The 27,400-nt window shown below is 42.9% G+C and overlaps 2 protein-coding genes across 16 annotated transcripts in view; one reads left to right on the forward strand and one right to left on the reverse strand.

The window, feature by feature from the left end:
- Positions 1-12,102, reverse strand: part of usp9 (ubiquitin specific peptidase 9) — a 28,741-nt gene extending 16,639 nt beyond the window's left edge. For 4 of the 14 annotated variants that reach the window (XM_027033226.3, XM_081720455.1, XM_081720457.1 and 1 more), the window contains exons 1-19: positions 11,875-12,102; positions 8,757-9,016; positions 6,887-7,032; positions 6,716-6,795; positions 6,056-6,168; positions 5,388-5,606; positions 5,150-5,265; positions 4,802-5,053; positions 4,575-4,713; positions 4,170-4,322; positions 3,828-3,932; positions 3,273-3,479; positions 2,987-3,123; positions 2,671-2,703; positions 2,076-2,209; positions 1,877-1,967; positions 1,269-1,611; positions 305-400; positions 3-214 (exon numbers count right to left, since the gene is read on the reverse strand). In XM_027033226.3, the coding sequence (XP_026889027.2) occupies positions 3-214; positions 305-400; positions 1,269-1,611; positions 1,877-1,967; positions 2,076-2,209; positions 2,671-2,703; positions 2,987-3,123; positions 3,273-3,479; positions 3,828-3,932; positions 4,170-4,322; positions 4,575-4,713; positions 4,802-5,053; positions 5,150-5,265; positions 5,388-5,606; positions 6,056-6,168; positions 6,716-6,795; positions 6,887-7,032; positions 8,757-8,858 (2,678 nt within the window). In that variant the 5' untranslated portion in view covers positions 8,859-9,016; positions 11,875-12,102. The remainder of the gene's footprint in view (positions 1-2; positions 215-304; positions 401-1,268; positions 1,612-1,876; positions 1,968-2,075; positions 2,210-2,670; positions 2,704-2,986; positions 3,124-3,272; positions 3,480-3,827; positions 3,933-4,169; positions 4,323-4,574; positions 4,714-4,801; positions 5,054-5,149; positions 5,266-5,387; positions 5,607-6,055; positions 6,169-6,715; positions 6,796-6,886; positions 7,033-8,756; positions 9,017-11,874) is intronic. The other 10 variants (XM_027033178.3, XM_027033220.3, XM_027033187.3 and 7 more) reach the window with 6 other exon arrangements.
- A 1,745-nt stretch (positions 12,103-13,847) lies between these two features.
- med14 (mediator complex subunit 14) lies at positions 13,848-27,300 on the forward strand. Of its 2 annotated transcripts, XM_035522974.2 has the most exons (30): positions 13,848-14,218; positions 14,898-14,924; positions 15,116-15,221; positions 15,486-15,659; positions 15,912-16,041; positions 16,157-16,285; positions 16,397-16,504; positions 17,352-17,484; positions 17,583-17,733; positions 17,926-18,037; positions 18,156-18,281; positions 19,142-19,220; positions 19,334-19,493; positions 19,655-19,849; positions 19,976-20,110; positions 20,213-20,289; positions 20,477-20,637; positions 20,761-20,907; positions 21,064-21,155; positions 21,284-21,436; positions 21,632-21,901; positions 22,196-22,430; positions 22,842-22,967; positions 23,870-24,046; positions 24,154-24,392; positions 25,466-25,645; positions 25,888-25,995; positions 26,168-26,293; positions 26,403-26,592; positions 26,697-27,300. In XM_035522974.2, exons 1-30 carry the CDS (start codon positions 14,049-14,051, stop codon positions 26,768-26,770), a joined length of 4,290 nt encoding a protein of 1,429 aa, XP_035378867.1. In that variant the 5' UTR covers positions 13,848-14,048; the 3' UTR covers positions 26,771-27,300. The 2 variants fall into 2 exon arrangements, with proteins under 2 accessions (XP_035378867.1, XP_026888947.2); XM_027033146.3 differs by lacking the exon at positions 22,842-22,967.
- The last annotated feature ends 100 nt before the right edge of the window (positions 27,301-27,400 follow it).

A 27,400-nucleotide genomic window follows, 5' to 3' on the forward strand; every position in this document is an offset into this window, starting at 1 on the left:
ACCTGGACATGGGCAGGATGGTCCTCTCCTCATGGTAGTCACTGTCACACTCGGTGATGTACTCCCTGAGCACAGTCAGAACCCTCACCATGCGGATGGCCTCCTGCCTGGCACAGTTAATGCTGTCTTTATCCCCATCCAGCACACATAGCGTGTCGTAGGAGGCTTTCAGCCGGTCAAAGCAAGACTGGATAAAATCCTCATGGATCTCTACCTGCAATCCAATATTAGTGATGTTTAGCTTGTTATCAGACATATATACAACTTCATGAAACAAAACACTGTCAGTGGTGAGAGGTTATACCTGATTGGCTTGTAATTTTGGTCCAAGGTTTGTGTAAATCTCTTTAAGCAAGTCAATCGCTCGACTAGCAATGTCATCACTTCCTTGGATCACAACCTAAGAAAAACAAAACTGATGCCTATTAGGGGCTTCCCCACAGCCTGCTCTGAGAATATCTTAATCTAGCCTTAAGGGTGTAAAGATGGACAGCAAGGAGCCGTCTAGCAGCTGAGCAATAGTAAACTTCAGACACACTGCCCAAGATGGACAGACAGGGCTGCTCTGCCAGCTGAATACTCTTCAGACACATCAGACCATTTCAAACAGCCCAGCATACAAAAATATATAGTCATACAGCCTTAATACACCATAATACTGTATGACAACAATGATTTAAAGGCAGCTCAGGGACAAATGTGCTAATCTAAAGACACTCAAACAGCTAATTAGTAATTATGTGCTCAAGTTAAATCCAGGAACAAATCATTATAAATGTATTGCTTTCTCTGCAATATAAAAAAGACCAGAGACTATTAGCTAACTAGGTCATGCCCTCTTTGTAAACTACTAAATACGTGTTGATCTTAAATGGATATAGATTGCCATTCGGTTGCTAAGGTAACAGAAGTGATGACTCACTGTTACTGGATTGGCAGGACCTATACTTACACATCTACTGGAATTCAGAGCTCCTTATGACAGTGATTTCATGTAATCATCTGGTCACCACTATAATCAATCATTGGTGGAAACACCGAAACCCCCAGACTTGAAGCAGTGCTATAGTGGCATTAATCTTGTACGAGATCACCTACGAGATCCTGCATAACTCAGTTCAGACCCTGGGCCTCGTTAACTCTCTTCCTTTTCCTAAACATGAACATTCTATGGTTTGATAAAGCTGGCCTGCAAAGCACACGCTAATGTGCATGTAGCCAGGCTTTTGCATTTTTGATTCTTAAGACTCCACACGCTGAGTACCCACCCTCCACAGGTAATCCAGACCAATCAGCTCCAGGTCGTCCATCATGTACACCCGCCGCTTGGCCACCAGCTTGCCCTCCCTGCAGTTGACTGCCTTAAAGAATCGCTCGAAGCACTTCATGCCATTCTCCGTCAGCAGCGATGGGTCCAACTGCAGCACGTTGTTCTCGAAGAAGTCCTTGTTGATGTCGGGGTCAAGGTCCGGCTCGTCCCCCATCAGCTTGGAGTACCATTTGAAGCAGGCCTCCCGATCACACAGGAACACGGCATTCTCCGCCAGACACTTCCAGATCTGCTTGGCCTGAGGAGCACACAGCCACAGCTGCCCATCCTTCAGCAGGAACCTGGCAGCAGAACCCATAGCAGAAAAAAAGTGAATGCCATGTCTTCAGCATAACAGACACTGGAAAGGTTCTGGAAATGGTTTTAAGCCACTGCACCTTGAGCAAACGTTCTTTGCCATGTCAAGAAGAACTGGTTTGTTTGTATAAACAAAAATACTGAACCAACAAATTCGTGCCTGGGGAAAAGTATGCCTTTAAAATATAAATGCCTCTTTATGTTTAGGAATCAAAAATTATAGTAAGACTATTCTTTTTGGCCTCATACCTCAAAAAGTTGAGACGTTCCTGAACTTCCTGCACGTGACTGTATCTGCTTCCAGGCCTGACCGTCTGTGGGTCGAAGTCTGTGTGCTCTGCTAAAACCCATAGGTGCACATCAGCCATGGAATATGACCAAAACTGCACACACTTGAATCGTGTTTCATTGTAACCTATGAAGCCTTTAACTGTCCAAGATAACCAACCTTTGGAGAACTGCCTCATGTTCTCCATGTATGCTGACAGGTTCTCAGCCACTAGAGTGACCAGTGCATGATTGTGCTGTAGTTGGTTTATAAGGTCATGCCGATAAAAAACATGTGGACTCCTCTGTGTTTGACTACAATCAAAGAAGGAGAAAACAGCGAGTTGTGTAAAACCAATTAGTTGCTCTTTGGTCATTCCCCTCCCCCTCCATTTTGAAAGGCAAGTTTAAATCAGGAATCTGCATTTCCCCATATGAGGCTGGGGAAGAAACCAGCCCTTGAGGCGTGAGCAAGCATAACACATGAGTGTCTCACTCTGAACCCAAATACTACCTATCATGACCAGCAACTGGTAATTAGATTAGGAGCCCAACAGAGATATGCTGAAGCTGATTCTGAAGCTGTTTTTAATACAGCCAGTTTTTCAGACCCAGATTAGATTTAGATTAAGTCTGGGGTGATACTCAGCCAAAAGGTTTAGTTTATGATTAGTCGTAATCTGAAAAACTGGCTCACAGATTTACAGCGAATCTCAGTACATAGTTCAGCAAAGTTGATAATCAAATATTATATCCCAAATTAGCTTTACACTTACCCTAAGCCCTTTAAGTTAATAGGTATTTTCTTTCTGAAAAACAACAGCATGTGCACGATGTATTTGCTACTTTTACATTGCTTTACATTTATTGAAATTGAAATACCTTTAAAAGCGTCTCATTGGACCACTGTATGATTTATCAAATTGTTCAAGAATAGGAGCATTAAAAATGACCCAGAACTACATCTGAATATTCTGCAGCCGGTAACACACATTTGCCTGAATGCGCCTCTGGTTTTCACTGACATTAAAGACAAAGATGGATGCCTTGTTAAAGTATTCCTAAAAACAAACAATACCATGGTATGTTTACCTGAGATTTTGAGGAGCCTCTCCAAACAGACTGCAGATCTCTCGAATTTGCTTCAGTGCAGGAATTACCCATTTATCATTAGATCGCAACTCTTCAATGAAGCGATCTATCCACTGGATTTTCTGTGTGTCTCTGTCCTAAAGAAAGAAAGAAAAAAAAACAAACAAAAAAAACAACACTTGTTTGATCAAACACTATTTGTAGAATTTTTTGTACAAGAGAAATTCAAACTGGTTACAGAAATCCTAGTGCAGGATCCTAATTAGAGCCACTGCCCTGACACTACCTGGGAGCAGCTATAGTCCAGGATCTTGATATGAGCACTGAGGGCCTGATCCATGATGTCCACTGGTACATCGTCACTGTGGGCCAAGTTCCACAGCAGATTGAGCACCTTGTGAGCCATCACGCCATCCTTATCGTCCTCTGCCAGCCTGCGAATCAGCTCCAGCAACTTTTCCCGTTGTTTTTTACTTGCATTAGTCCAACTTTCCTGTAAACCATTCAGAAACCTTTGGAGTCAGAACTGAAACAATAGCTGAACTCATTAGACTACCCTTTACAGATCCATAAGGCAACTCAAATTGCATTAACATGATGAAGACATATCAGGGAATGTAAAGCAAATTAGGCTTGGTCATTCCTTTTACCATATAATTGCACTTCAGAAATGTTATACTTTTATTGATTAAGCCAAGATTTGTTTTTAGGTCATGAATATTTTCAGGTCTTTATGCCCCCTCATTTTTCATTTTCCTAATAACTACGCTTAAATATTTTGATTCTGATTTTTATTGGTTCATCACAGTACCACCATGTAAAAAAACAAAACAAAACTAACTTTAAAACAGTCGAAGAGATGGTCCAACTGTTCAGGTGAAAAGTCCCATGCCAACTTTGCAAGGAGATCATGAACGTTCTTAACAATTGCTTCATGCTTTCCAGCCTAGAGATGAGAGGGGGGAAGGAAGAAAAAAAAAAACCCACACACACATATGCTTTGAACAAATAAAATAAACTCAGTTTAAGGGAAGTTACTAAGCATTAATTCTATAAGACAGGTTTTTTGGACAATTTAACGTGATACAATCACTGTTTGATAACAGCAATTTTCTACTATAAATGAGTTATATAATCGTGTTACATTCCACTGAGAGCAGCAGAGAGCAATGTGTTTCTGTACCTGGGCAGCCCAGATGTTGTCCAGGTCCTGAAGTGTAAGGGCCTTCTCCTTGATGACAAAGCGCAGGATCTTCTCTAGTTTCTCCACATATTGTGGCTGATGAAGGCTGTCCCGCAGTACAATGGACAGAATGTTGTTCTGCTGAATCCACTCCTAGAGGACAAAAGCTTGTGTTCAACTTATAGCCCTGACAAAGACCATATTCAAGGTTGAGTGCATCTGTTAAGGTGGGCTGGTAATTTTCCAACATTTGACCCAGACCAAACAAGCAGCATACAACAAATGTGGTTGCCAACTCTTTTGTTGTTATGACTAATGTGTTCAGTTTGTAAGCATTCAATTACTATGACCTCTGAGCATGACTGGTAATGTTTTATTTCTAATGAGACTATAAGCACAACTTACTGCCATGCGCTCAGCTGTGAGCCACTCTGGCTCCTCTGGGTTGCCATGACGGTGTGTGTAGTAAGAGACACTCGATATCACCTTATTTACTTCATTTAGTGCATTCATTTTGCCATTAAAAGAAGAAATTTGTAATAACCTGTGGAGAAAATGTAATAAATTTTTAATTGCTACAATGTTAGCTTCAAAATTCAGAATTGGCTGAATGACAATTCTTAATCTCTCACCTAAGAATCATTTTTAACCTAAAAATTTCCATGTTCTTCACCGTTTCCTCTTGGCCAGGTACTCGTGAAGCCAGGTTCTTTAATGATTTGATTATCATAGACAGAGCATCATTTTTGGCTTCATTCTTGGCTTCTTTTTTTAACTCCTCATCTGTGAGATTTTCTAGAAACTGGGGAACCATTTCTATAATAGGAAGGAAGTACTTCTTCACCGTGTGCAAAGTGAGAAACTCGTAGCACTGCCCAAAAGGCCTGCACAAAAACAAACATAAAAACACAGAAAAAGGAATCAGCATTAAGTCAAAATGACTCCATCACAACCAGGCAAAGATGTTGAAGTTCCCTTACTTTATGAGTGCAGCGATGATCTGAACATTCAGAGCTTGACCGCTCATGAATCGATCATGCAGAATTTGAAACCCGTTTAATGTGCCAAACTTGTTTATTAAATCCACCAACCAGCCCTGTAGAAAACACAGGCAACCTTGTTGAACACACAAATCCACACCGGTGGGGAGGTTTAAGATATGAAATTAGTATGGAGCTTTTTGCCAACAACAACAACAACAACAACAACAAAAATTACCTTTGGAGAGCGAGGGTCAGGTGGGCGGGCAAAGAGCTCGTCGTCTGCAAGCTGCCCCGCAGCAGGCACTGTCTCTGAAGGCCGTGTACCATTGTAAATATGAAACTTACAGTGGGGGTTGGTGGCCATAGCCAAGAGCTCGAGAAGAGGGAACCAGTCCTGAGAGAGTTTGGCCACACACAACTCTACCAGACGATGGGTGTTATTGATTATGCACCTCTGCAGGGCAGAAAAATGCACAAGGACAAAGTGAGCAACAAGGTGAAGTTAGAGAAATGCTGTGGTAGATATAATAACTTCCTTAACGAACAAGACTGGCACTACCGTGTGGAATGCTCATCTTAATTTAGTCAATTGTGCGCAGCTAAAAGAAGCCGCAGCCTCTTAAGAGGAGGGTGAGTCAGAGCCATCTCCTACTGTTGGCACATCTTCCCCCGTTTTAATGAAAGGGGGCCTTTGATCAGTGCCATGGTGGTTGAATGAAACAGACAAACAAGACTATAGCTCTGAAAATAACACTGATTCCACAGCTCTGCTGGATAATAAAGAACTTAATTATAAAATCATCTGCATTGCTTAAAAATGAGGAATGAAAACAAAATATTAGTTACAGGATATGGTAGTGGAGAGCTAACAACAGAATCTGGGCTGCATGTTGCATAACTCACATGGATCTCGAATTTCCAGCCACTCACAGCCTCGTCAGTCAGGATTTTCGTGAAGGATATTGTCAAACCATCACGGAAGAACCTCTGGCAGGCTTCACACTTGACATCAAGTCCTTGGGAGAGAAATCAAAAGGGGAGGAAAAAAATAAAATAAATAAAAATATCAAGGGCTGACATTTGCAGATGCTGTAAGGCATGTGCATAAAAGTTAAAATGAAAACAATTGTTCAGACTGCCCAAAAATAAAGCGCACACACACAAACAATCTAGGCCAGGAATAAGTATACGGGTGAACAACGATTCATTTTTGCATTCCAGGTATAAGTCATGTCATTTATAACAAGCCGGAAAATAACACGTGTGCGCGCGTGTAAAAAAAATAAAAAATAAATAAATATATATATATATATATATATATATATATATATATATATATATATATATATATATATATATATATATATATATATATAAATAAATAATGACCTCTGATGAGCTTCATTTTTAGCCATGCCATATTATGTTATTCATATCAAGAGAGTTAAACAAATTATTCAGCCGCACTAAAACCCCGGCTACACCAAATGAGCAGATTTAAGATGTTTCATACCATAAAAGCATTTGTAATATATAAAACAATTACATGCTACTCCGTTTTACCTTTTTTACAAAGATCTATAGCAGCTTCAAGAAGAACTTCTAATTCACCCTTTGGCAAAACTGGAACAACCCAGCGGGGTCTGCAGGTATAGAGAACACCATATGCAATTGCACTGCTTTATATTGACACTGGAGCAAAAGTAAACAGGACCAGATGCTGAATAACTGTACCTGTTGATCATGTCATCCAGCTTGGCCAGGTCTGTGTGGGGAAAAGCAGGCTCCTCCTCCTCCAGCTGGGGTGGGCAGTCCCCCTGGCCCTGCTCATCTGGAGGGCTTACCGGAGAGTTCTCATTGGACGAGGTGGGAGACGAGGTCTGCGACAAATGGTTCAGACACACACACAAAACATGAATATGGAATTGTCCATTAAAATAAATAAGCTGTTAATTGAATAGAGTGCCTAAAGGTTCATCTGAAACAATCAATCACTGATCAAATATCTGTGTCTAAACTACCATTTCTGAGTATTACATGACAAAGAATGTGAAGAAGTGGTAAAACTGGTAAAACCGAATGCAAATGTTCTTAGAGCACTCTGAGTGAGTAAGTGAATGAAAGAATGGGTGAATGAGTGAGTGAATCGGAAGATCCACTCGCCACTTAAAAAACTGAGCCCTGCTATATAGGGTTTCCCAGCAAAAGTTGCCTATGCCATGATGCATGGTGAATCCTGTTAAAAGCATAGATAAAAGCTTGCACCATGTTTGCAGAAAAAAAATGCTGCATGTTCAAAGAATATATAAACTATAACTATTCTTAAGGGTACTCATATTTCTCTACAACATTCTCGTGGCTGCACATAAATAGTACTGGTATAACATTGGGGCTAGCACGTAAAATGCAAATATGACTAAATATTAACCTGTGACTAAAAAAAGCCTGTTGCAGTAGCTTGTCATGTTTGATCTATGGAAGATAACAGTGTTTATTCTTAAAATGTAACAAATCTATAATTTTTAGTTTTGAAAGGTCAGTTGTTCTTCAGTCAGCACACCACCATATTCTTTTCCTTATCTAAAAGTTTTTTTTTTTGTGTTTTTTTTTTTTGTTTTTTTAAAAAAGACACATGGCAGAGCCAGAGAAAACGAGAGAAAGGGATGCTCCTCTGTTGCTTCCTGTGGCACGATAATCGCTGAATGTGTGGATCTGAGATGAATGGAAGCTGCAGAACTTGGGAAATGTGGGGGCGTGCTGGAAAAGGCTCCTTCTGCTTGGCTGACCTACATATGCCGTTTGCTTCTCACGTCTGGGCCGCACGCATCTCACACCAACTGGTGCGCCTTTCTCCACAAGCGCTTTATGTTCATTGATTGGCCCCTTTCAGCATGCACAAGGTGTGAGCACGGGCAGCCGCACACTACGCTGCCCCTCCCGAGTGTGTACCGCTACCCTTCAGCAACACAGCGAAGGAAGGTGGTCTCCTCCCTTGTCACTGTAATTTGCCGATTACTGGAGACTGGCAGTGGTCACAAAGTAGACAAACTCTCTCTTGTGGAACTTATCACGAAGGTACCGTCATTCTTGAGGTTTGTACCAAACCTTGGCTACATGATCACACTCACTTGGACTTGATTCTGCGGTTGCTTTGCAATCAAGTCCACTGGAAATCCCCAAGTTTGTTAATTCCATGAATCGGTGGGCTCCGTCATTCTTGACTTAATATCAATACATTTCCAAGTATTTTATGCATCATTGCATTTCCAAAGAAAAACAAGCTGTTTATTCCAGGCAAACAACATTGGCAGGGAGCATAGCGTGCTCATTATAGTGCATATTTAAAAAAATTAACAATTTAAACACTTACAATAGGCCACATTAATATCAGCATAATTAATTACACATTGTTAGGTCACCTAGTTACCAAAAGTAAAACTTAAAAGCCACACCTAATATCCTTCCAAAGGCATTTTATAATTTTTCCTATACCAGATAAATTATGACTTCGGAATAGACCGAGATGAAAACAGCCTGCAGTCACTATGTGAAATGCAGTCTAGAAGAGCACATGGAAGGGCGTGACAGAAAGTAGAGCATTGACCTGGTTTTGGGGCAGCGGTGGCTGGGACTGGCCGTCCGGAGCTTGGCCCTGGTCCTGGCTGTCATTCCCTCCCACGGGGGAGCCACGGGTCGTGGCAGTCATAGTCGACAGAGGGCAGATCTTTGCAATCTTGTCTGCTTATGTTGTTGGCGCACGGGAAGAAATTACTGCCTCCTGTGGACTGATGGACAACCGGTACACATCTGAAAGTGAAAGCACCACCTGGAGGACTGGGGGTGTTGCAGAGAACATTGCATAACCTGGAACATAAAAGGTATTCAAATCACACAGTGCAAATGAAGTGTACAGCATGCTAGGATAGTGAATTTCAATTGTACACTTTCATATTTGATCTGGAGCTTTATCTCAACACTCTGCCAATGAAAATATAAGCAGACTATTGCAAACACAGACTCATTTTTGAAATAAGGGCAAAGCTCTAAACATGCAGCTACACTTATAACTGATTAACCAGTTAACAAACTGCAGCAGCAAGACAAAAAAAAGAAGGGGGGGGGGGGGGAAAAAACAAAAAAAAAAACAAAAAAAAACCTAAACCATATGCCTAAAGCCTCAACAACACAAAAGAACACCTGGATCTACAGCTTGCTTTAAAATTTGTTTAAACCACACCACTGTCAAGTTTACAAAATTATCATTTGAAATCCACAAGAAAATAAAATTAGACTCATGAATGATCAATAACATTCAGACATGCCAAGAGCAGCAGAATGTACTGAATGGAACAGACTACAAAAAAATGACTGCCATACAGCAACATCACAAAAAAAGGGTTTTTTTAAATAAATTAAAAAAAAAAAAAAACACCACACCACCACCAAACAGCTGTCTTTCCAGCAATGTGTGGGCATTCCATTTGTAGAATACCTCTTAACCTGGTAAAACAAGATACTTGTGGTTTGAGGTATGAGTTCTGAAAGTGTGAGCTCTCAAAGAAGTTCAACACAATTGCAGGTCACAGAGACATGGAGGAAATGACTGAAGACGCTTGTCTCTGTGGAAATAAACTGGATTCACATGTCTCAAACAAATGGTCTGTTTATTTAAATAAAACAATACCATCTCAACTATTTCTACATGCAAATAATAATAAAAAAATCTTCAGGCTAAAATTGTTGTTGCTGACCTGGTGTATTACAGAAAAAAATATAAAATAAAATCCAGATACAGGAAAGACATGCTATTAAAATTACAAAACAGAAAAATGTCAAGTTCCCTGCATGTTTTGTGCTAAAATGGAGATAAACTGAAGTGCATTGTTGATCATATGTGGAATCAAATGCTGCTTAGTGAAATGGTTTGAGGCCTAGAGACTTACATAGACATACGGCCTATATTTTGATTACACGTTTGTAAGTATAAAACAAAATAACTCACAAACTGTACCACAGTTTTAATCATGTAGTGCTTACTTAAACATGTAACTGCCACCAGGCTTAAATCAGCTTGAGTGCTAAAGGTAACTTTGAAACACAAACGCACATTCATAACGATCTTTCCCTATTAAATACAATAAAAAATAATAAAATATGGTTAATTATACAGTAGTAGCTATGATGTTTAATAATAAACAACTCCCTCCGATACGGCTGTTTTACCAAATCATAATCTATCCAAGCCTGCTTTTCGTTGTTTAGTAAAAACTGACTACACAATGTATTTGTATGGCAAAAATAAATTAGGTAACAACGACAATCGAGTGCGGGGAAATTGTTCACTACATTTAGCAAACTGTACGAGCTAGCTAGTTAACCTGCCTGGGTCTACTGTTGTCAGCCGAAGCAAAGTTAGCCAGCGACATATTCGACGACACTAGCTAAATCTCAAAACAATATAAAGACACCCAAATGCGCGATAATATATTGTAACATCAGCATAGCAAGCAAGCAGCATTACAAGCTCAGCGATAAGCACGGATAACAGATTATTTAGTTACTGCTAACTAGGTAGCTAGCCAAGACGAGTAACTTAATGGAGCTATCTACCTACCAGGCTAACCATGCATCCCAGCTAGGCAGAAATTGCGTTTACAGTTCAATTCGAATAGGAGGTACTTTCGTTTTCCATTGAGAGATCCGGCTATTTCCAAAACCATCTTTAATAATTTTAGAGGGGAGTTAACGATACCAAGGGAGAATTGTTTAGGCCCAAGGATAAGGCCTAGTTTCCTCATCTAAAGTGCCTGTTAACCTACATAGACAGTGTAAACGCTAGCTAGCCATTAACTATTCTGCAGCTTAGTTTTTACAAAAAAAAAATAAAATTAAAAAAAAATCGAACTGCATAGTTTGTATATTAGGTATTTAAAAGGCCAATCCAACTGGCGATAGATAGTTATCGCATAGCAATCGATATTCTAAAAAGAGCAAGTTAATAGTATAGCATTGCTATCTATCCAGAATGAAATGTAACCACAGCCAACTTAGCCGGCTAGCTATCGGCTTATTTAAAAATACTGAACAGTTAGCCAGCTAGCTAACCTAGCTTACCCAGTCGTTTGGCTAGTTTGCTGATTTAGTAGAGAACAGCCGGACCGGGCCTGGCAAACAACTTAACTACTCTCAAATTAGCCATCTAACATACCTTAGCTCTAGCTAGGCTATTCATTACCAACGCCGAGTTAAGAAATTAGGGCATCCAACAGTCTAAGACAACTCTGGACAGGAACAGGCCTAGCTAGGTTAGCCTACTGGCTAGCCTGGTTAGCTACGTCAAAACCACTTGTTTGTTTTCAGACGTGGAGAGCCACAGCTCGCTGCCTAGATAAGCCATATTGTTCGTTAGCCAGCCATCTCCTGCTACCCTCTTTGTACTGTAATACTGTTTTTAAGTTCTTCGCCTAACGTTGCTAGCTTGATAGCCAGTCCTATCTGAGGTATTTAAATTAATTTGTTGTGTCGTGGTGACTGAGTAAGCCAAACAACAGTAAGTTGGTAACGTATTTGATAACAAATAATGGCTCTTGAGTCTACAATGACAGGAATTCGGGAAGCTAAACGGTCTGCATTGACGTTGACTGATAACGATAGCTAGCGAGCTACCCATTTAGCTAATGTTAGCCAGCTAGCTACATAGCAAGAAACCCATAGCCACTCACCAAAAATCAAATTGGACCTTCTTCCTCTCGACCGCAGACTTGGTCAATTAAGAACCGCTAAAAAGCTTGGCTGTGTCACATATATATCTCCTGCTCGACATATATGAACTGTCTCCGATTAGGTCCCTGTTTTTTGGGGTTTTTTGTCTACTGCTGGGTGTTTTTCCTGCGTCACCAGCAACGACTGCCCCCCCGAAGTCTCTCGTCAGTTCGGTCTGAGCCAGTCGCTGTGCTTGGCGAGTGCCGAGCTCCAGTTCCCATAACTTGGGAGTATGATCCGCCGGGCATGCGTAGTTATGGCCCAGAAATCTCCGTACTTTTAACTGAAGCAACGAACACTTCTCAACCAAAAACCCAAATGATCGGGCACATGACAATAATATAATCGACTGCCTGTTGATGCCTTTAATGTTCGTAAGCAAGCAAACCAACAAGAAAATGTCAGTGTGTGAAAAAATAATATCGTAAAATCTTCTGCAACTCCACGAAGACCAAATGTAAGAAAATAAAATACAACAAAAACGATTTGTTTTGTTTTATCACTTTTAATATATCATTACCTTTTTGCACATGGAATGGCCCATATCCTTAACGGCCATATTTATCTCTTATATTTACGAACTTTTAAAATAGTTGACAAGTTAGTTGTAACAGTGTTGTGCACCAGCAATTAAATGTAGCAAATACAACAGTGCATTACAAGGCCCTTTTTTTTTACTATTAGTGACTTTAAATGGCCTTTAAATCATTCCTTTTTTTCATTTAATTTGGGCCTATTTATTTTTATCAACACATCTTTAAATATATTTTCGTGGGTTTCTTGGATTTTCAACTTGACAAAATGGGCACATGCTTAGATCTGCCCTACAAATTGTTCATCTGACATCCATTAATCAAATTAGGTAAATTGTTAAAGTCAGATAATTTAATGAATCATGGAATCGTGGATTCAAAAATGCCCCAGGAAAAGGAATTAATTTCATATTACATGTGCCAACAGCGAAGCTCCACAGCAGAAGTTAAAGTGATCTTAGTGGTTAGATGTTAAACATGTTTACCCATGTATTTACACATTTCATAAAGGGAAGGTGGTATACATATACTTCCCATGTGTTTATTTAATAAATAAACAACAAACATCAATAAACAAACTTAAAATAGTAGTAGTAGTAATAATAATAATCTTAAAATATATTGAAAATCATGTATTGTATCAACTATTATTTGTGTAGTTTCTTATTATTATCCTTTAAAAAGGCCCAAAACTGAGCTTTTAGGAAAAGAAAACATTGTTACAAAAACATTTACAATTTTGGCCCCAAGCTTATAGAATAAGATACAGAAAGAACACATATAATATTATTATTATTATTATTATTATTATTATTATTATTATTATTATTATTATTATTATCTTCAAGCAAATTCTGTTAAAATATATGACTTTTGTTTCTACCATTTTTGGGGGGTGTTCAAAAGTGCTGCTTCTAGATGTCTCCTGTCCTAACGTTTCTGAAACACCGTTAAATTCGATTATGCTTTATGACATTACTGATATTTGACTAATTTCAGTATCAAGTTGATTGAAATCCGAGTCTTGGTGGTAAACAGACCGTCACGAGGAAGGCTAGGCAGAGCATAAGTAGCGGAACACTCAGGAGATGTCGTCATATATCATGGCCAGATATTGTTCTGCAAAGTAAAAGTTCCACCTTTACTTTTAACCGGATATTAATATAGTGTTTTGATAGGTTACATTTAATATGCATGTTTTATGTTTTTATTATTTATGATTTATGTTTTTATGCACTGGCATGCAATAAGCAGCCTGCATTGTGAGACACATACATTTCGTGAGACACATACATTAAAACGTCTTTTTTCCACCTTAAACTTTTATTTTATATTAATTTCTTCGGAAATCGGATGGGGAAAAAATATGATTGTATTTGGCTTCACACATTGCTTAGCGATGATGGCGGTCAGGAGCGATGGGTGATTTTTACGGCTAGCTAATTCACTGGCAGGTTTAAATGAACTTTCCATGGGGTGGAGGTATTTTGCCCACCCAGTAGCGTTAGAAAAAAACAGCATACATCACTTCTTGTTCTTAAGTACGCGTTTGGAGGACGCCCAGTTGTTGATTTATACGCCTCTACACCAACTTGTTTAAAATGGCTCCGGTGCAGATCGGTTCAGATGGCCAACTGGTCCCCGTCGGGGGTCCAACCTCTGCCCCGCAGCCTCCTCCCGGTGCTCCGGCCACTCAGGGGGTCCGTCTGAGTGTTTTGATTGAGTTTCTTCTTCAGCGGACCTACCATGAAATAACGCTGTTGGCTGAACTGTAAGTAATCTGTGGTAACAAGCTAGCTAACTTTTTTGGGGCTTCCTTCAATGAATAGCGATAGCTCTGCTAGCAAGCTAGCTTGTTTTGAATAGCAGCTAAACATGCTAAGCAAGCTAGGTTAGTTTAACCAGTTTTATCAGAATCGGTGAGGCGATACAGGTTACTGTACTCTAAGGCTTTCCTATCCTTAACTAACTATCTTAGCTAGATTCATGTGCTTCGTTTTTATGACTGAAAAGTTTTATCTTTACGAAGTTGAGCTAGCCTAGCTGTATCATTGGCGCAAGGAGTGACAAAGTTATCATTCGACCCCTCATTCACACATACACCAGTAGCTGCCACTGAAAGCACCACTATTCACCAGTGGCATAAACTAAACCTGCCTGCCGCTGTTGCACAGAGTATATGTTAGTGTTAAGTTGCATGCCTTTGAAATGTATAGCCAACTTGTGGGATGTTAGAATTAGGTTGCTTAGTGTACAGTACTGGTTCTATTCTAGTGTCCTTGCTTTCCTGTACCTGTATACCAGTAAAAATAAATACAAAATTATTCATCATGACTCACAGCTGACAATGGTATAGGATGCTAATATCTGATTTATAGGGAGAAATATTTGTATCATATTTGTCTCCCCATTCTCATCACTTCCCATTCTTATCCTTATTCTCATTACAGACTCCCACGGAAAACGGACATGGAAAGGTGGGTAAAGGAATAAGTAGTATTTCAGCCTTTTTTTTGCCAGTGTTTAAAGTACCACATATTCCATGTGATTCTTTTCAGGTCTCCATGATTTGAACATGGTAGACATTTTTCATTTTGTGAATTCATGAAAAATGAAATGATTTTGTCAGTCGTGATGATTTCTGTCTGATTCCTGCTGTTTCTGACAGGAAAATTGAAATAGTCCAGTTTGCCAGTCGAACCCGGCAGCTCTTTGTAAGGCTCCTTGCGCTTGTGAAATGGGCAAGCAATGCTGGAAAAGTGGAGAAGTGTGCGGTATGCTTTTCTCAGACTTTGTATTTCTGTTTTGTAATTGCAACAAACATTTTCTAGCTGGTCGGTCTCGAATGTTCAGTGGCATGCATTAGGAAGTTGGCCAGATGTCAATCCGTGCGCTTTAAGATTTTGGGCTGCCAACTTGGTTCAGAAGATGTAATGGATGCGTGAAGGCGTGCTGCTCCTGTACACTGTATTGTTATTTATGACCCTCTGAGCAGAACTGCAGGTTCTACTGGATCCTTACCCTGCTTTCTGTTTTAGATGATTTCTGCATTTCTGGATCAGCAAGCTTTCTTGTTTGTTGACACGGCGGACCGGCTGGCATCACTGGCCCGGGATGCCTTGGTTCATGCCCGCCTGCCGAGCTTTGCCATCCCTTTTGCCATTGATGTTCTGACCACTGGATCATACCCACGTCTTCCCACATGCATCCGGGTAAGTGATGGATCAACCCACGCCTCAAATGAGTCATCACCCACTTGTTAAATAATATTTTACAAGTTGTTTTTGATGAGATGCTGGCTTGTGAACAGCTGAGAACTGCTGGCTACCCATAAGCAACAGAGCGTGTGATTTTTAAAAAAAAATTTTGTTTAAATTGAATTTATTTTTTCTTCTCTCCCCCTTGGAGTCGTGTATCAGCATCTAAGTTGCGGCAGAGCTGTCTAAAATTGTGTTTCATTTCAGGACAAAATAATCCCTCCAGACCCTATCACCAAAGTAGAGAAGCAGACCACTCTGAACCAGCTGAATCAAATTCTCCGCCATCGACTTGTCACCACTGACCTGCCGCCTCAGCTGGCCAACCTTACTGTAGGTAGGTACTCATCCCCACCCTCTCTTCATGACTGACAGCTTCTCCTGGCATTATGACAAACCCTCATGCCATGTGATGCGAATGCCTTTTGCTCTTTCTTGCTGTGCCTTTGTAGCCAATGGGCGGGTGAAGTTCCGGGTAGAGGGTGAGTTCGAAGCCACGTTAACGGTGATGGGGGACGATCCGGACATTCCTTGGAGGTTGCTGAAACTAGAGATCCTGGTGGAAGACAAGGAGACAGGGGGTGGTGTATATAAATATATTTCATGGGCTTTATATGCTGACCACATAATCCTTTTCCTGTTTTCAGGTGCTCGGCTGGATGCTAACACATCCTGATGTGTTTGCATTACAGATGGCCGGGCACTGGTGCACAGCATGCAGGTGAACTACATCCATGAGCTGGTGCAGTCCCGCCTGTTTGCAGATGAAAAGCCGCTCCAGGACATGTACAGCTGCTTACGTATCCTCGCAGCTACTTTCTTTACTGTGTGCTATCAGCCAACTCGCCCCTCTGCTTCAGTCTGTTACTATTCAGCACAGTGTCGTATTAGGTCATGATATAGTTCAAGTTCAAGTTCGGTTTATTTGTCACATACATAGTCATACACAGTACAACACGCAGTTGCATCACCAAGTTCTGGTTGATGCTTAGCCACTGTTTAAATTTATTAAATGGGCTCAGCAGCACATTGGGCTCAAAAATGGGCTCAAAAGCACACCACAAATTGTACCTTTCCAGTGTAGTTACATTCAAATTTAAAATGGATTCAAATGGAGAAATCTTCTGGTTGATGTTCTCAATGTAGCCTAACTACAGTAGTGCTTTTTTGTGAATGCAAATTCAGTGCCAGTAGAGCGCCAAGTCAGATTGCTGCCTCAGATGCTGGAATGATAATCTGTGCAGACAGTAGCTGTGTTTGGTCAGCTGTGTGGCTGGCTTCCTTTCTACAACACTGCACTCACTCATTGAAGCTATGGGGAAGATGCTTCATAAGTCTTTTCCCCGAGTTAAAACCCATTTCTGAAATATGCCTTTGCCAATGTAAAATGCAACTGGCATGATTCCACCGTCATTATCCACAACTCCTAAAACCTAGTTTTTCGGTAATTTGGTAAACATTGCAATTCTGAAGATGAAAGGAAAAGCCCATGCTTTGACGGACTGGTAAATTAATACCAATCTGCTTTATAAATATTAGTGGACATTTGCATATAGTTACTACTGTTGTAATCTAATCTGTGTTAGTTTTGCAGTGTTATTTCTGGCCCAGGGCAGTGGCTCTACAGTCCTTGACTGGCCTTGTCAGATTCCTTCTGCCTGTCGCTGCAGCTGGAGGTGCTGCATTCGCAGACGCTGATGCTGATTCGCGAGCGCTGGGGAGACCTGGTGCAGGTGGAACGCTACCTTCCCGCCAAGTGCCTCACCCTGGCCGTCTGGAAGTAAGAGCCGCCAGCCCCGCCTCCTCTGCCGCAGTCTTCCCCTGCCTCTGAGGTTTGTTTTGTCCACGATGGTGACTCACATTGCTCGTCCGCTCAAGTCAACAGGTGCTGGGGCGTAAGACAGGCACAGCGGCTGTGCACAAAGTCAGCATCAAGATCGACGAGACGGATGGATCGAAGCCATTGCAGATTTTCCATGAGCCCCCACTGCCAGCCTGTGACTCTAAGTTAATGGAAAGAGCCATGAAGGTGGGGGTTGTTGGACTGAGTTTCTCCAAGCTTAGCCTCCTCCAGTGCACTGCATCTCAGCGTTTTGCTTTGTCGTTAAACCTCTGCACCTTTCATTGAAGCTGACTGAAACTACATTGTTTACTACATGGGGAAAACCCAGTACTCGGGTTATGCATAAAAAAGTCAGCCTTGGTCTTTTTTTGATTGCAGATTGACCATCTCTCGGTGGAAAAGCTTTTGATTGACAGCGTGCACGCCCGCTCCCATCAGAAGCTACAGGAACTCAAAGCCATACTAAAGAGTAGCAACCCCACTGACAATTGTAAGAGTATCTTCTGTCATGCATCAGGCATGCTCTTAGGCATGGTTTTGAACAGTTATTAATGGGATGTTTGAATATTTATGAATGCATAGCTCCAGTGCGTTTGTTTCCTTTCTAGCATTCATAGAGACCGCTCTGCCAACACTGGTCATTCCCATCCTGGAGCCCTGTGGGCGATCAGAGTGTCTTCACATATTTGTCGACTTGCACTCGGGAATGTTTCAGCCAATGCTGTATGGAATTGGTAAGGTCACATCAGAAGGTATCCAGAAGTTATCCAAAATACTTTTGATCCAGAAGTATTTGTTTATTTATTTAAACGAATTGCTGTAACGCAGGCTGAAGGCAGTTACCCTATGCCTTCACCTCTGGTGTGTGACCCCTTTCCCTTTTCCAAGGGCACACAACTGCCCTTTCCCTTAGGGATATGCCCATGCCCCTCATCAGGGGTCCTTGCATCGGGCTACAGCGTCCTCTCACAGCAGGGGTTGAATTATCAACCTGCGGCAGACTCCTGGTGGCCATGCTCCCATCCCACCTCTGACACCTGCTTTTCTTTTGTCACAGCTGACTTCTATCAGCTGTATTTGCAGATATGACAGATGTTGGTCTACTTTTAGAAATTCATTTGGATAAACGGGGATGGCTATTGTATGAACTAAAATGTTGCCAGTTATATGTACACACAGTATACAATGTTAAAACTATAACTTTTACATTTTCAGCATTTGCCAGACACGCTTTTTCCTAGAAACTTTATCAGTATATATGATTGTGGATTGTGTGTGTGTGCGCCCCTGGTAATTGAACCCACATCCTTGGTGTTGCTTGCACCTTGTTCTACCTGCTCTATCAGGTATAACACCGGGGTATAACATTAAAAGACTTTGGTTCTCTAATAGCATAAGTTATAGTACAATTTAAAGGGAAAGAGAGAAAAAAGCAAATGGGAAACTCTGAAATATCTAAATTTAGACCTGGTATAGAATTTCTCAACTTCCTGATTATAACTATTTTTGCCTTGTGAAAATAATATAAATAGCTTTACTGCTCAACCCTCTAGACAGCCTTTCAGCCTGCTAATGCGTTTTTCCCCCCACCCAGATCAGTCCATGTTGGATGACATTGAGAAAACCATCAATGATGACATGAAGCGCATCATCACATGGTTACAGCAGCTGAAGTAAGTGAGCTTTGTCCACACTTTGAAGCGAGCTAGGGTACTCCCCTCACATGCCGAACCAGGATGGAGCCATGGTTGATGTTTAACGATAGGCTCCCTTTCTGTTTGAATAGGTTCTGGTTGGGTGAGCAGAGGTGTAGGCAGTCCGTGAAGCATCTACCCACGCTGTGTAGTGATACTCTGCATTTGTCTAATTCTGCCTCTCACCCAGTGGGCAACCTATCAAAACACCGCCTCTTCATCAAGCTCACCCGCTTGCCGCAGTACTACATCGTAAGCGTGCCCCATGCCCTCTATTCTTCTGCGTTTTTTGTTCCCCCCCCCCCCCCCCCCCCCATTACACATCTGTTATTTTTCCGGCTTAAATCATCACTGAAAGCAGGGGCTTTGTCTTCTGTTTTGCCTCTGTGATCTAACTGCCCTTCTCTCCTCAGGTGGTTGAAATGTTTGACATGGCCAGCAGCCCCGCAGAGCTGCAGTACAAGTACTACTTCCTGTCCGTGAGTCAGCTGGAGGGCGTGGAGGGGCTGCCCTGCGCCCAGCTGCTGCAGCAGTTCAAGCCCAACCTGGAGGAGCTGGCACAGGACCTCTCTTCGGGCCGCGCGGCCCGACCCGGCGCCAAGCGGAAGGTGGGAAGCCGTCTGCTCGCGGGCGCAGAACAGAAGTAGGAGTGAACACGTGAAGGTTGATGCGTATTAAAAGACTTTCAATGCTTTTTTTTTTTTTTCTTTTTTTTTTTTTTTTTTTTTTTTCAGCCTTCAGGAGAGCAGGTGGCTATTGAGCCTAAGAAGCCCAAGCGCTCAGGGGAGATGTGCGCATTCAATAAAGAGCTGGCCCACCTGGTGGCTATGTGCGACACCAACATGCCTCTCATCAGCCTGCGCTGTGAGGTACAGGCCTGCTTTATCACCTTTCAGTTTTTACATTAAGAAATATTATGTAATCTGAGCATGATTTTCTCACATTCCTGAATTGTTGTTCCCTCCGTTTAGTTGTCCAATATGGAAATCCCTCATCAGGGGGTCCAGGTTGAAGGAGATGGCTGCACCCATGCTATTCGCGTCCTCAGGTAAGACCCTACAGACTTCACAACTAGAGCTTGCGTTTCGGTTTCAGGCCGCAACCTGCTCAAAGAAATGGCCTTGCATGGTGCTCTGATCAGAATCTCAGGTTACAAAGAACCTGATATCCTAGAGATTTCTGTTTGTGTTCAGACAATTGAGCCCCTTCCCTACCCTGCTCCTCTCTTTCCCCAGGGTGCCGCCCTCGAAAGGCGTCAGCGAGGAGACGAGGAAGACTCTGGAGCGCTCTCTGCTGGACTGCACCTTCAGACTGCAGGGTCGCAACAACCGCACTTGGGTGGCAGAGCTGGTCTTTGCCAACTGCCCCCTCAACAGCACCTCGAATAAAGAGCAGGGTGAGATTACCCTCCTACTTCAACACATATTAGAAAGGAATTTCAGTCCCATCTCGCTCGCGTAACAAAGGGGTCCTGGTGTGTGATTGGATGGTTGATGCTTTGCTGTGTGCGTTTGTGCAGCGTCCACACGGCACGTCTACCTGACGTATGAGAACCCGTTGTCGGAGCCTGTGGGAGGGAGAAAGGTGGTGGAGATGTTCCTGAATGACTGGAGTAGCATCAGCCAGCTGTATGAGTGTGTGCTGGAGTTCTCCTGCGCTCTGCCTGGTGAGAATGGCACTATATTTACTCTGTGAACAGTACATCATCCTGTACTATTTGTGATTAATTAATTACAGTTCAGTAGTAAGTATATGAGCTGCAGCGGTCAGCGTGGACATCATGTAACCTCTGAATCTAATTAACTTCAATTTATCTCGGCAGACATGCCCTCCTATCTGGGACTTTTCTCTGAAATACGGTTGTATAATTACCGGAAGCTGGTTCTGTGTTACGGCAACACCAAAGGCAGCTCAGTAAGTATACATCTGCGCAGCGGATACAGTGGCTACTCGCCTTCCACAGTATTACTGTGGTAATTGGTTGTTCTGTATGCGGCATGGCTGACCTGCCTGTAACACTTGGTATGATGATCCCTCTGAAGGTGACGATCCAATGGAACTCTGTGAACCACCGTTTCCACCTTGCCTTGGGCACGGTTGGGCCTAACTCGGGGTGCAGCAACTGCCACAATATCATTCTTCACCAGCTGCAGGAGATGTTCAACAAAACCCCCAATGTGGTGCAGCTTCTACAGGTCCATACTGGAAATCCTTTTGGGATTTGTAGTTTTATGTGGTCTGCAGTTGGAGAGCCTAATCAGTTTGTACCGTTAACTCTACAGTACTGTCAGTTTCATCGATCACTGGCGGTATTAAAAAAAGTTGCACCCTAATAGAGTTCATTAAGATGGTATTAATTCCAGATCATGTTCTCTCTTCATGTTTCACAGGTGCTGTCAGACACACAGGCCCCTTTGAATGCCATCAACAAGTTGCCCACTGTGCCCATGCTGGGCCTGACCCAGAGGACTAACACGGCCTATCAGTGTTTCTCCATCCTGCCCCAGTCGCCCACCCACATCCGCCTGGCCTTCCGCAACATGTACTGCATCGACATCTACTGCAGGAGCAGAGGCGTAGTGGCCATCCGTGACGGTGCCTACAGTCTCTTCGACAACACCAAGATTGTAGAGGGCTTCTATCCTGCTCCTGGGCTGAAGGTACAAAATAAAAGGCCATTACTTTTATAAAGCAAACCATTTCTAGTAGAATGCAAGGCCCTGGTGAGCTCTTAAAAAGAGCTTTCTGTCCTTGGTCACTTTGCCATTCATTTTGCTCCTTGTTTTGTTCAGGGAGTTAGCTGTTGTATTTTGTCTTTTGCCATGTGGAGTCTATTTTTACCGGGGGGGGGGGGGTGTTTGTTTGTTTGTTTTTAGACACAGTAATTCTGTGTGATCTGAAGCTGTTCACTTGAAGTTGCCTTATTAATTCTTAACCTTCCTTGTCGTCTGCAGGCATTCTTGAACATGTTTGTGGACAGCAACCAGGACGCACGGCGCCGCTCTGTTAATGAGGACGACAACCCTCCCTCGCCGGTGGGCGTGGACGTCATGGATACACTCATGCCCCACGTGCAGCCCCAGCAGCCAATCCGAGGCCAAGGGGTTTACCCTCCTCTCACGTCTCCGCCCGCCCCGTACCACAGCAACGTGGCCCCGTCGCCCTCCGTGATGCCGACGCAGTCGCCAGGTAGGGCGTGCGCCTGGCGCGTCACGCGGTTCGCACGTGAACCACTGGCCTCCGCTCTCTTCACGTGCCCCTTGCTTGGCATTCCACCATGACGGTAGGGCACAGAAAGAAAGTGAACCCTCTTGTGTGCAGGCTAGCCTGTCTCTGTGCGTGCATGCATGCAGTCATTGGCCTCTGTGTGTTCGCGTCATCATGTCTACTTGCACATGGTATGCTCTGTCATGTGCCTGACCACCCATCTCAACCTAGGGGCCTGCAGTTGCTGTCCTGCTTTGGCTTTATTGTGTGTGTGTGTGTGTGTGTGTGTGTGTGTGTGTGTGTGTGTGTGTGTGTGTGTGTGTGTGTGTGGGAGAGAGGGAGAAAGCGACAGCAGCTGTCCAATGAGGCCACTGATCAGTTGATTGTGTGCAGGGAACATCCACGCAGCCAATTCCCCTAGCGGAGCTCTGCGGGCCCCCTCGCCCTTCGGGCCCACCCCGTCTCCCTCTTCTCTTGGCATTTCTATGGGCCAGACCTCCAACTTTGCCAGCCCACATGGTAAGTGCCTGAGGGGCCGGGTTCCCGAGCCTGGTGGTGGCCTCGATCAGCCTGAGTGACTGAGGAGCAGCTCCGTGCAGACTCCGTAAGAGGGTTCTGTTGCCTGTAGCAGGGGAAGGTTTTTTGGTTTTTTTTGTTTTTTCCTGCATGGACAGCTCTGTGGGCACTCTGTGGGAATTTCTTACTAACATCACTGTTGGCCCCTGACTGGGTGTGATCTCCAGGTTGAATGGGTGTTTGGTGGTGGTTCGCCTTTCACTACTAATTTTGTCTGTGAGTGTCTGTGTGTGTGTGTGTGTGTGTGTGTGTGTCTGTTTGTTTGTTTGTGTCTTATGGTACAATGAGTGAGACCTTACTGACCCCTGACAGTTTATGCATGCGTGGTGTTACGAGGAGGCCAGAGGCACATTCTGAACAGCGTCAAAGGAATTCTGTTCTATCTAATGTTAATCAAGTTTACATTGGACAGATTTTCAGTTGCTTGGAATGACTACTGTTAAAATCTATGATCAATTCAGTGTTCAAACACTTTTTGGTGATGAATTTCACCTCAGTCAAAGGTTGTGTGTGTGTGTGTGTGTGTGTGTGTGTGTGTGTGTGTGTGTGTGTGTGTGTGTGTGTGTGTGTGTGTGTGTGTGTGTGTGTGTGAGAGCGCGAGAGAATTGCTGAGCATAATCTGGGACCTTTTTAAAAAAAATCACTGATTTGACAAAATATAATTGTAGACCATGTGGTGGTTTGGCTGAATACCTAATCAGAGTAAAGGGTTTATATCAAATATCATGTGCTTTTAACTCTTACTTTGTGATTTTTGCACCAGTAGCCGACGATTGTGAAAATGAAATTGAATGTTCAATCGTTGGATCATTTAAGGCACAACTTGCGCTGTCTCTGTATTGCAGGCACTCTGGACCCCAGTTCGCCATACCCGATGGTGTCCCCTAGCCAGAGGGCAGGAACGTGGCCTGGCTCTCCACAGGTCTCTGGCCCCTCCCCTCGTATCCACGGCATGTCTCCCGGCAACCCCTCTCTCCACTCCCCCATTCCGGATGCCTCTCACTCTCCTCGTGCTGGGCCCAGTAAGTAGTCACACCAGCGATGATGACGTGTTGGGAGTTTCGTACTGATCATGGTTATTGATTAGTATTGAACAGTGTTGCCATGACATGTGTTTGCACACGCCTAGGTTCCCAGGTGATGCCGACCAGCATGCCTCCGCCCCGTAAGCTACCTCAGCGCTCCTGGGCCGCCTCAATTCCCACCATCCTTACCCACAATGCCTTGCACGTGCTGCTGCTACCCTCTCCCACCATGTGTCTGGTGCCGGGCCTGGCGGGCAGCTACCTGTGCTCCCCGCTGGAGCGCTTTTTGGGCTCCGTTATCATGAGGAGACACCTGCAGAGGATCATCCAGCTAGAGTCCAACGTGAGCGTCTCGTTATACTCCAATCCGTCAGCACTGCGTAACCTGTTAATTGGACGAAAACCCCTTTTGTTTTGGCGTATAGGTGTCAAAATATGATTAAAGTAATATCTCAAGGTAGGCCCATGACCGGAGCATTTGAAAATGATGGTTCCAATAAAACAGGAGGTAGATGAATGTGCAAAAGCTATATTGTTGCAAAATGTAGCCTGATGTTTTATCACCAGGCTTAATTTCGAATCCATATATTGGCAATTAGTGACTTGAATCGTTTACACATCATGCTACACCATAACCTGCAGAGCTTGCATTTGACTGAAAAATGACCTATAACTGTATGTATATTGTTGGTAATTGTGGACATCACTTAAAGGTAAATTAAACTGTACTAAAGCCTACATCTATGGAACTGCTAATATACTACTTTGAAAATGGGGGGGGGACAAAAAACATGAAACATGTTTTCCAAAATATGTTGATAATGTGGATAACATCAATCAGTTAGGCTAGCTGTTAGCATCTCCTGCGCACTATCAACAAGGAAGTGGAGATGTCATGGATGCTTTCATTTCATTTTATTCACACACATTCAGTGTGGTGCTATGACAGGTGACTGCTGTTTGAGTGGCACTGTGCTGGTACTTTCTTCTGTGGGTGAAAACTCTCCACACTTTGAATGTTTCTGTGTCTCGTCTGGGCTCCAGAACAGTTTTAAGTTCTGTGGAACAACAGAATAAGAAATCACCCCAGCAGTCCTGTTGAGTGTACAAATTTGCATTTCTGGTTATTTAGGTGAACACGGATAATAAAGTCCATGTTAATGATCTTTATTATTCATCTTGGTCCATTTTGCCAGCCAATTGTTCCAGCTGTGTTATACTCCTCCATGAGTGGCCTTTGTCTTTCTGTGGCTCTTTCCATATATTCACAACATCAACTCTTCATTGTCCCTGATTCTACAATTTTTGTTTCATCGCCTTACCACACTTCATCTGGATGTGGGAAAAGTTGCTCCATCTGTTCTTGTCTCTGTACGTAGCCCTCCTCTAACCACCAGGCCTTCTTCCTTGTCTCAGCTCACCATCGTGAACTCCAACGAGCCGGGCGTCATCATGTTCAAGACCGATGTGTTGAAGTGCAGGGTGGCTCTGAACCCGAAGAGCTACCAGACTCTGCAGCTGAAGGTCACACCAGAGAATACTGGTCCCTGGTCACAAGATGAACTGCAAGTTCTGGAGAAGTTCTTTGAGACAAGGGTAAAAGAACAGCTTTTTCAGTAGATAACGCCAGCTGTAGACTTTCCTCTTCAGAGACTATAACAACAACAACAAAAAAAGTTAACTTAATTTATTTGGTATTACACATTTTTGAAGTTCCACATTCCAAGTCACAGTTCCATGTTCTGTAATTTTGGTTTAAGGCATTTTAAAACAGTAAAATAAACAGAAACAAGAATTAAATGTTGTTGTTTTTTGTATTTATGCTCTTCCGTTTTCAGGTGGCAGGTCCACCGTTCAAGTACAACACACTAAATGCTTTTACAAAGCTACTAGGAGCTCCCACCAACATTCTCAGAGACTGCGTTCGCATTATGAAGCTCGAGTTGGTGAGTAAAAGCATGGGTGAAGGGGGTTGTGTGTGTGTGTGTTTGAGTCTGGGTGGGTGTGTGTGGGTGTATTTTTGAATTTGGGTGAGTGGGTGGGTGTATTTGGGTCTGGGTGGGTGTGTGGGTGGGTGGGTGTGTATATGTGTAACCCTTCTCATCCGTGCTCCTGCAGTTCCCTGACCAGGCTGCCCAGCTGAAGTGGAACGTGCAGTTCTGCCTGACCATCCCCCCCAGCGCCCCTCCCATCGCTCCTCCAGGAACCATCGCCGTAGTGCTGAAGACCAAGATGCTTTTCTTTGTAAGAACGCTTCTCATGTAAAACCATACAGGCTTCACAGCACAGGAGGCAGGAAGTAGCATGTGTAGTCTGAGAGACACACGCGAGTAACCGAATGATTGATCCACAGCTCCAGCTGACCCAGCGGCTAGCAGGGCCACAGGAGCCCATCAGCATCATAGTGCCCATTGTGTATGACATGGCCACAGGACTAACCCAGCAAGCCGACATCCCCCGCCAGCACAGCTCCTCCGGGGCTGCTGCTCTCATGGTCAGCTCCATCCTCAGGAGGTTTAACGAGCACCATCCGGCTCGGCCAGGTAAGCCCCTGAGCTCCAGGCTCATCGAGCGCCTGCTTCTGTTGCACCATCTGTGTTTCTGTCATAAGTTAGTTCGTTTGTAATGCAGAAATCTTCTCTTTTAGGAGAGTGCACCATATTTGCTTCAGTTCATGAACTCATGGCTAATTTCACCCTGAACCCTGGTGGACGGCCTTAAGAGAGCATGGTTCGGCTTCTACGGACTGAGCTTGCTTGGCTTGCTGTATGGACAGCCATGGTTCTCAGCGAAAGCGAATGAACGTTTCTTCAGGTGTACAAACTGTCAAAGAAGGGAGAGAAAATATGATGGACACTGGTTCTGTTTCATATAATGACATATGTAAATGAATGAAGGACAGCACATTTGAAAACGTGTTGGTTGAGAGTACCATGCATACGACTATAAATTCATAGAGAGGATGATTTATTTTTGTTTGAGTGCACTTCCTAAATAAAGGTTTCAAAATAGATAAATAGGTTTGTTGACCTTCAACTGTAAATGTTTTTTTATTTTTATTTTAATGTCTGCCTTAAAAAAAAAAAAAAAAAAGCATTTTGGAAAAAAAACTTTATTCATTTTTATAATGCAAGATATCATCAGTACTGTGTGGATATTGAGGATGTATTGTTTATTATGACACTATTTAAATTTTTTTTTTTTTTTTTAATAACTGATCTCTTTCATTAAATCTGTCTCGTTGAATACTGTATGATTGTGACAGACTTTCTAAATATGTTGTTGCCATATGTGTTGTGTCCTCTGATGCTGGTCTCCAAGAATTAATATTAGCTTTTCAAAGTAAATTTG

Source organism: Electrophorus electricus, chromosome 9 (assembly GCF_041902795.1).
Source record: "Electrophorus electricus isolate QZ-2024a chromosome 9, ASM4190279v1, whole genome shotgun sequence".
Taxonomy (NCBI): Eukaryota; Metazoa; Chordata; class Actinopteri; order Gymnotiformes; family Gymnotidae; genus Electrophorus; species Electrophorus electricus.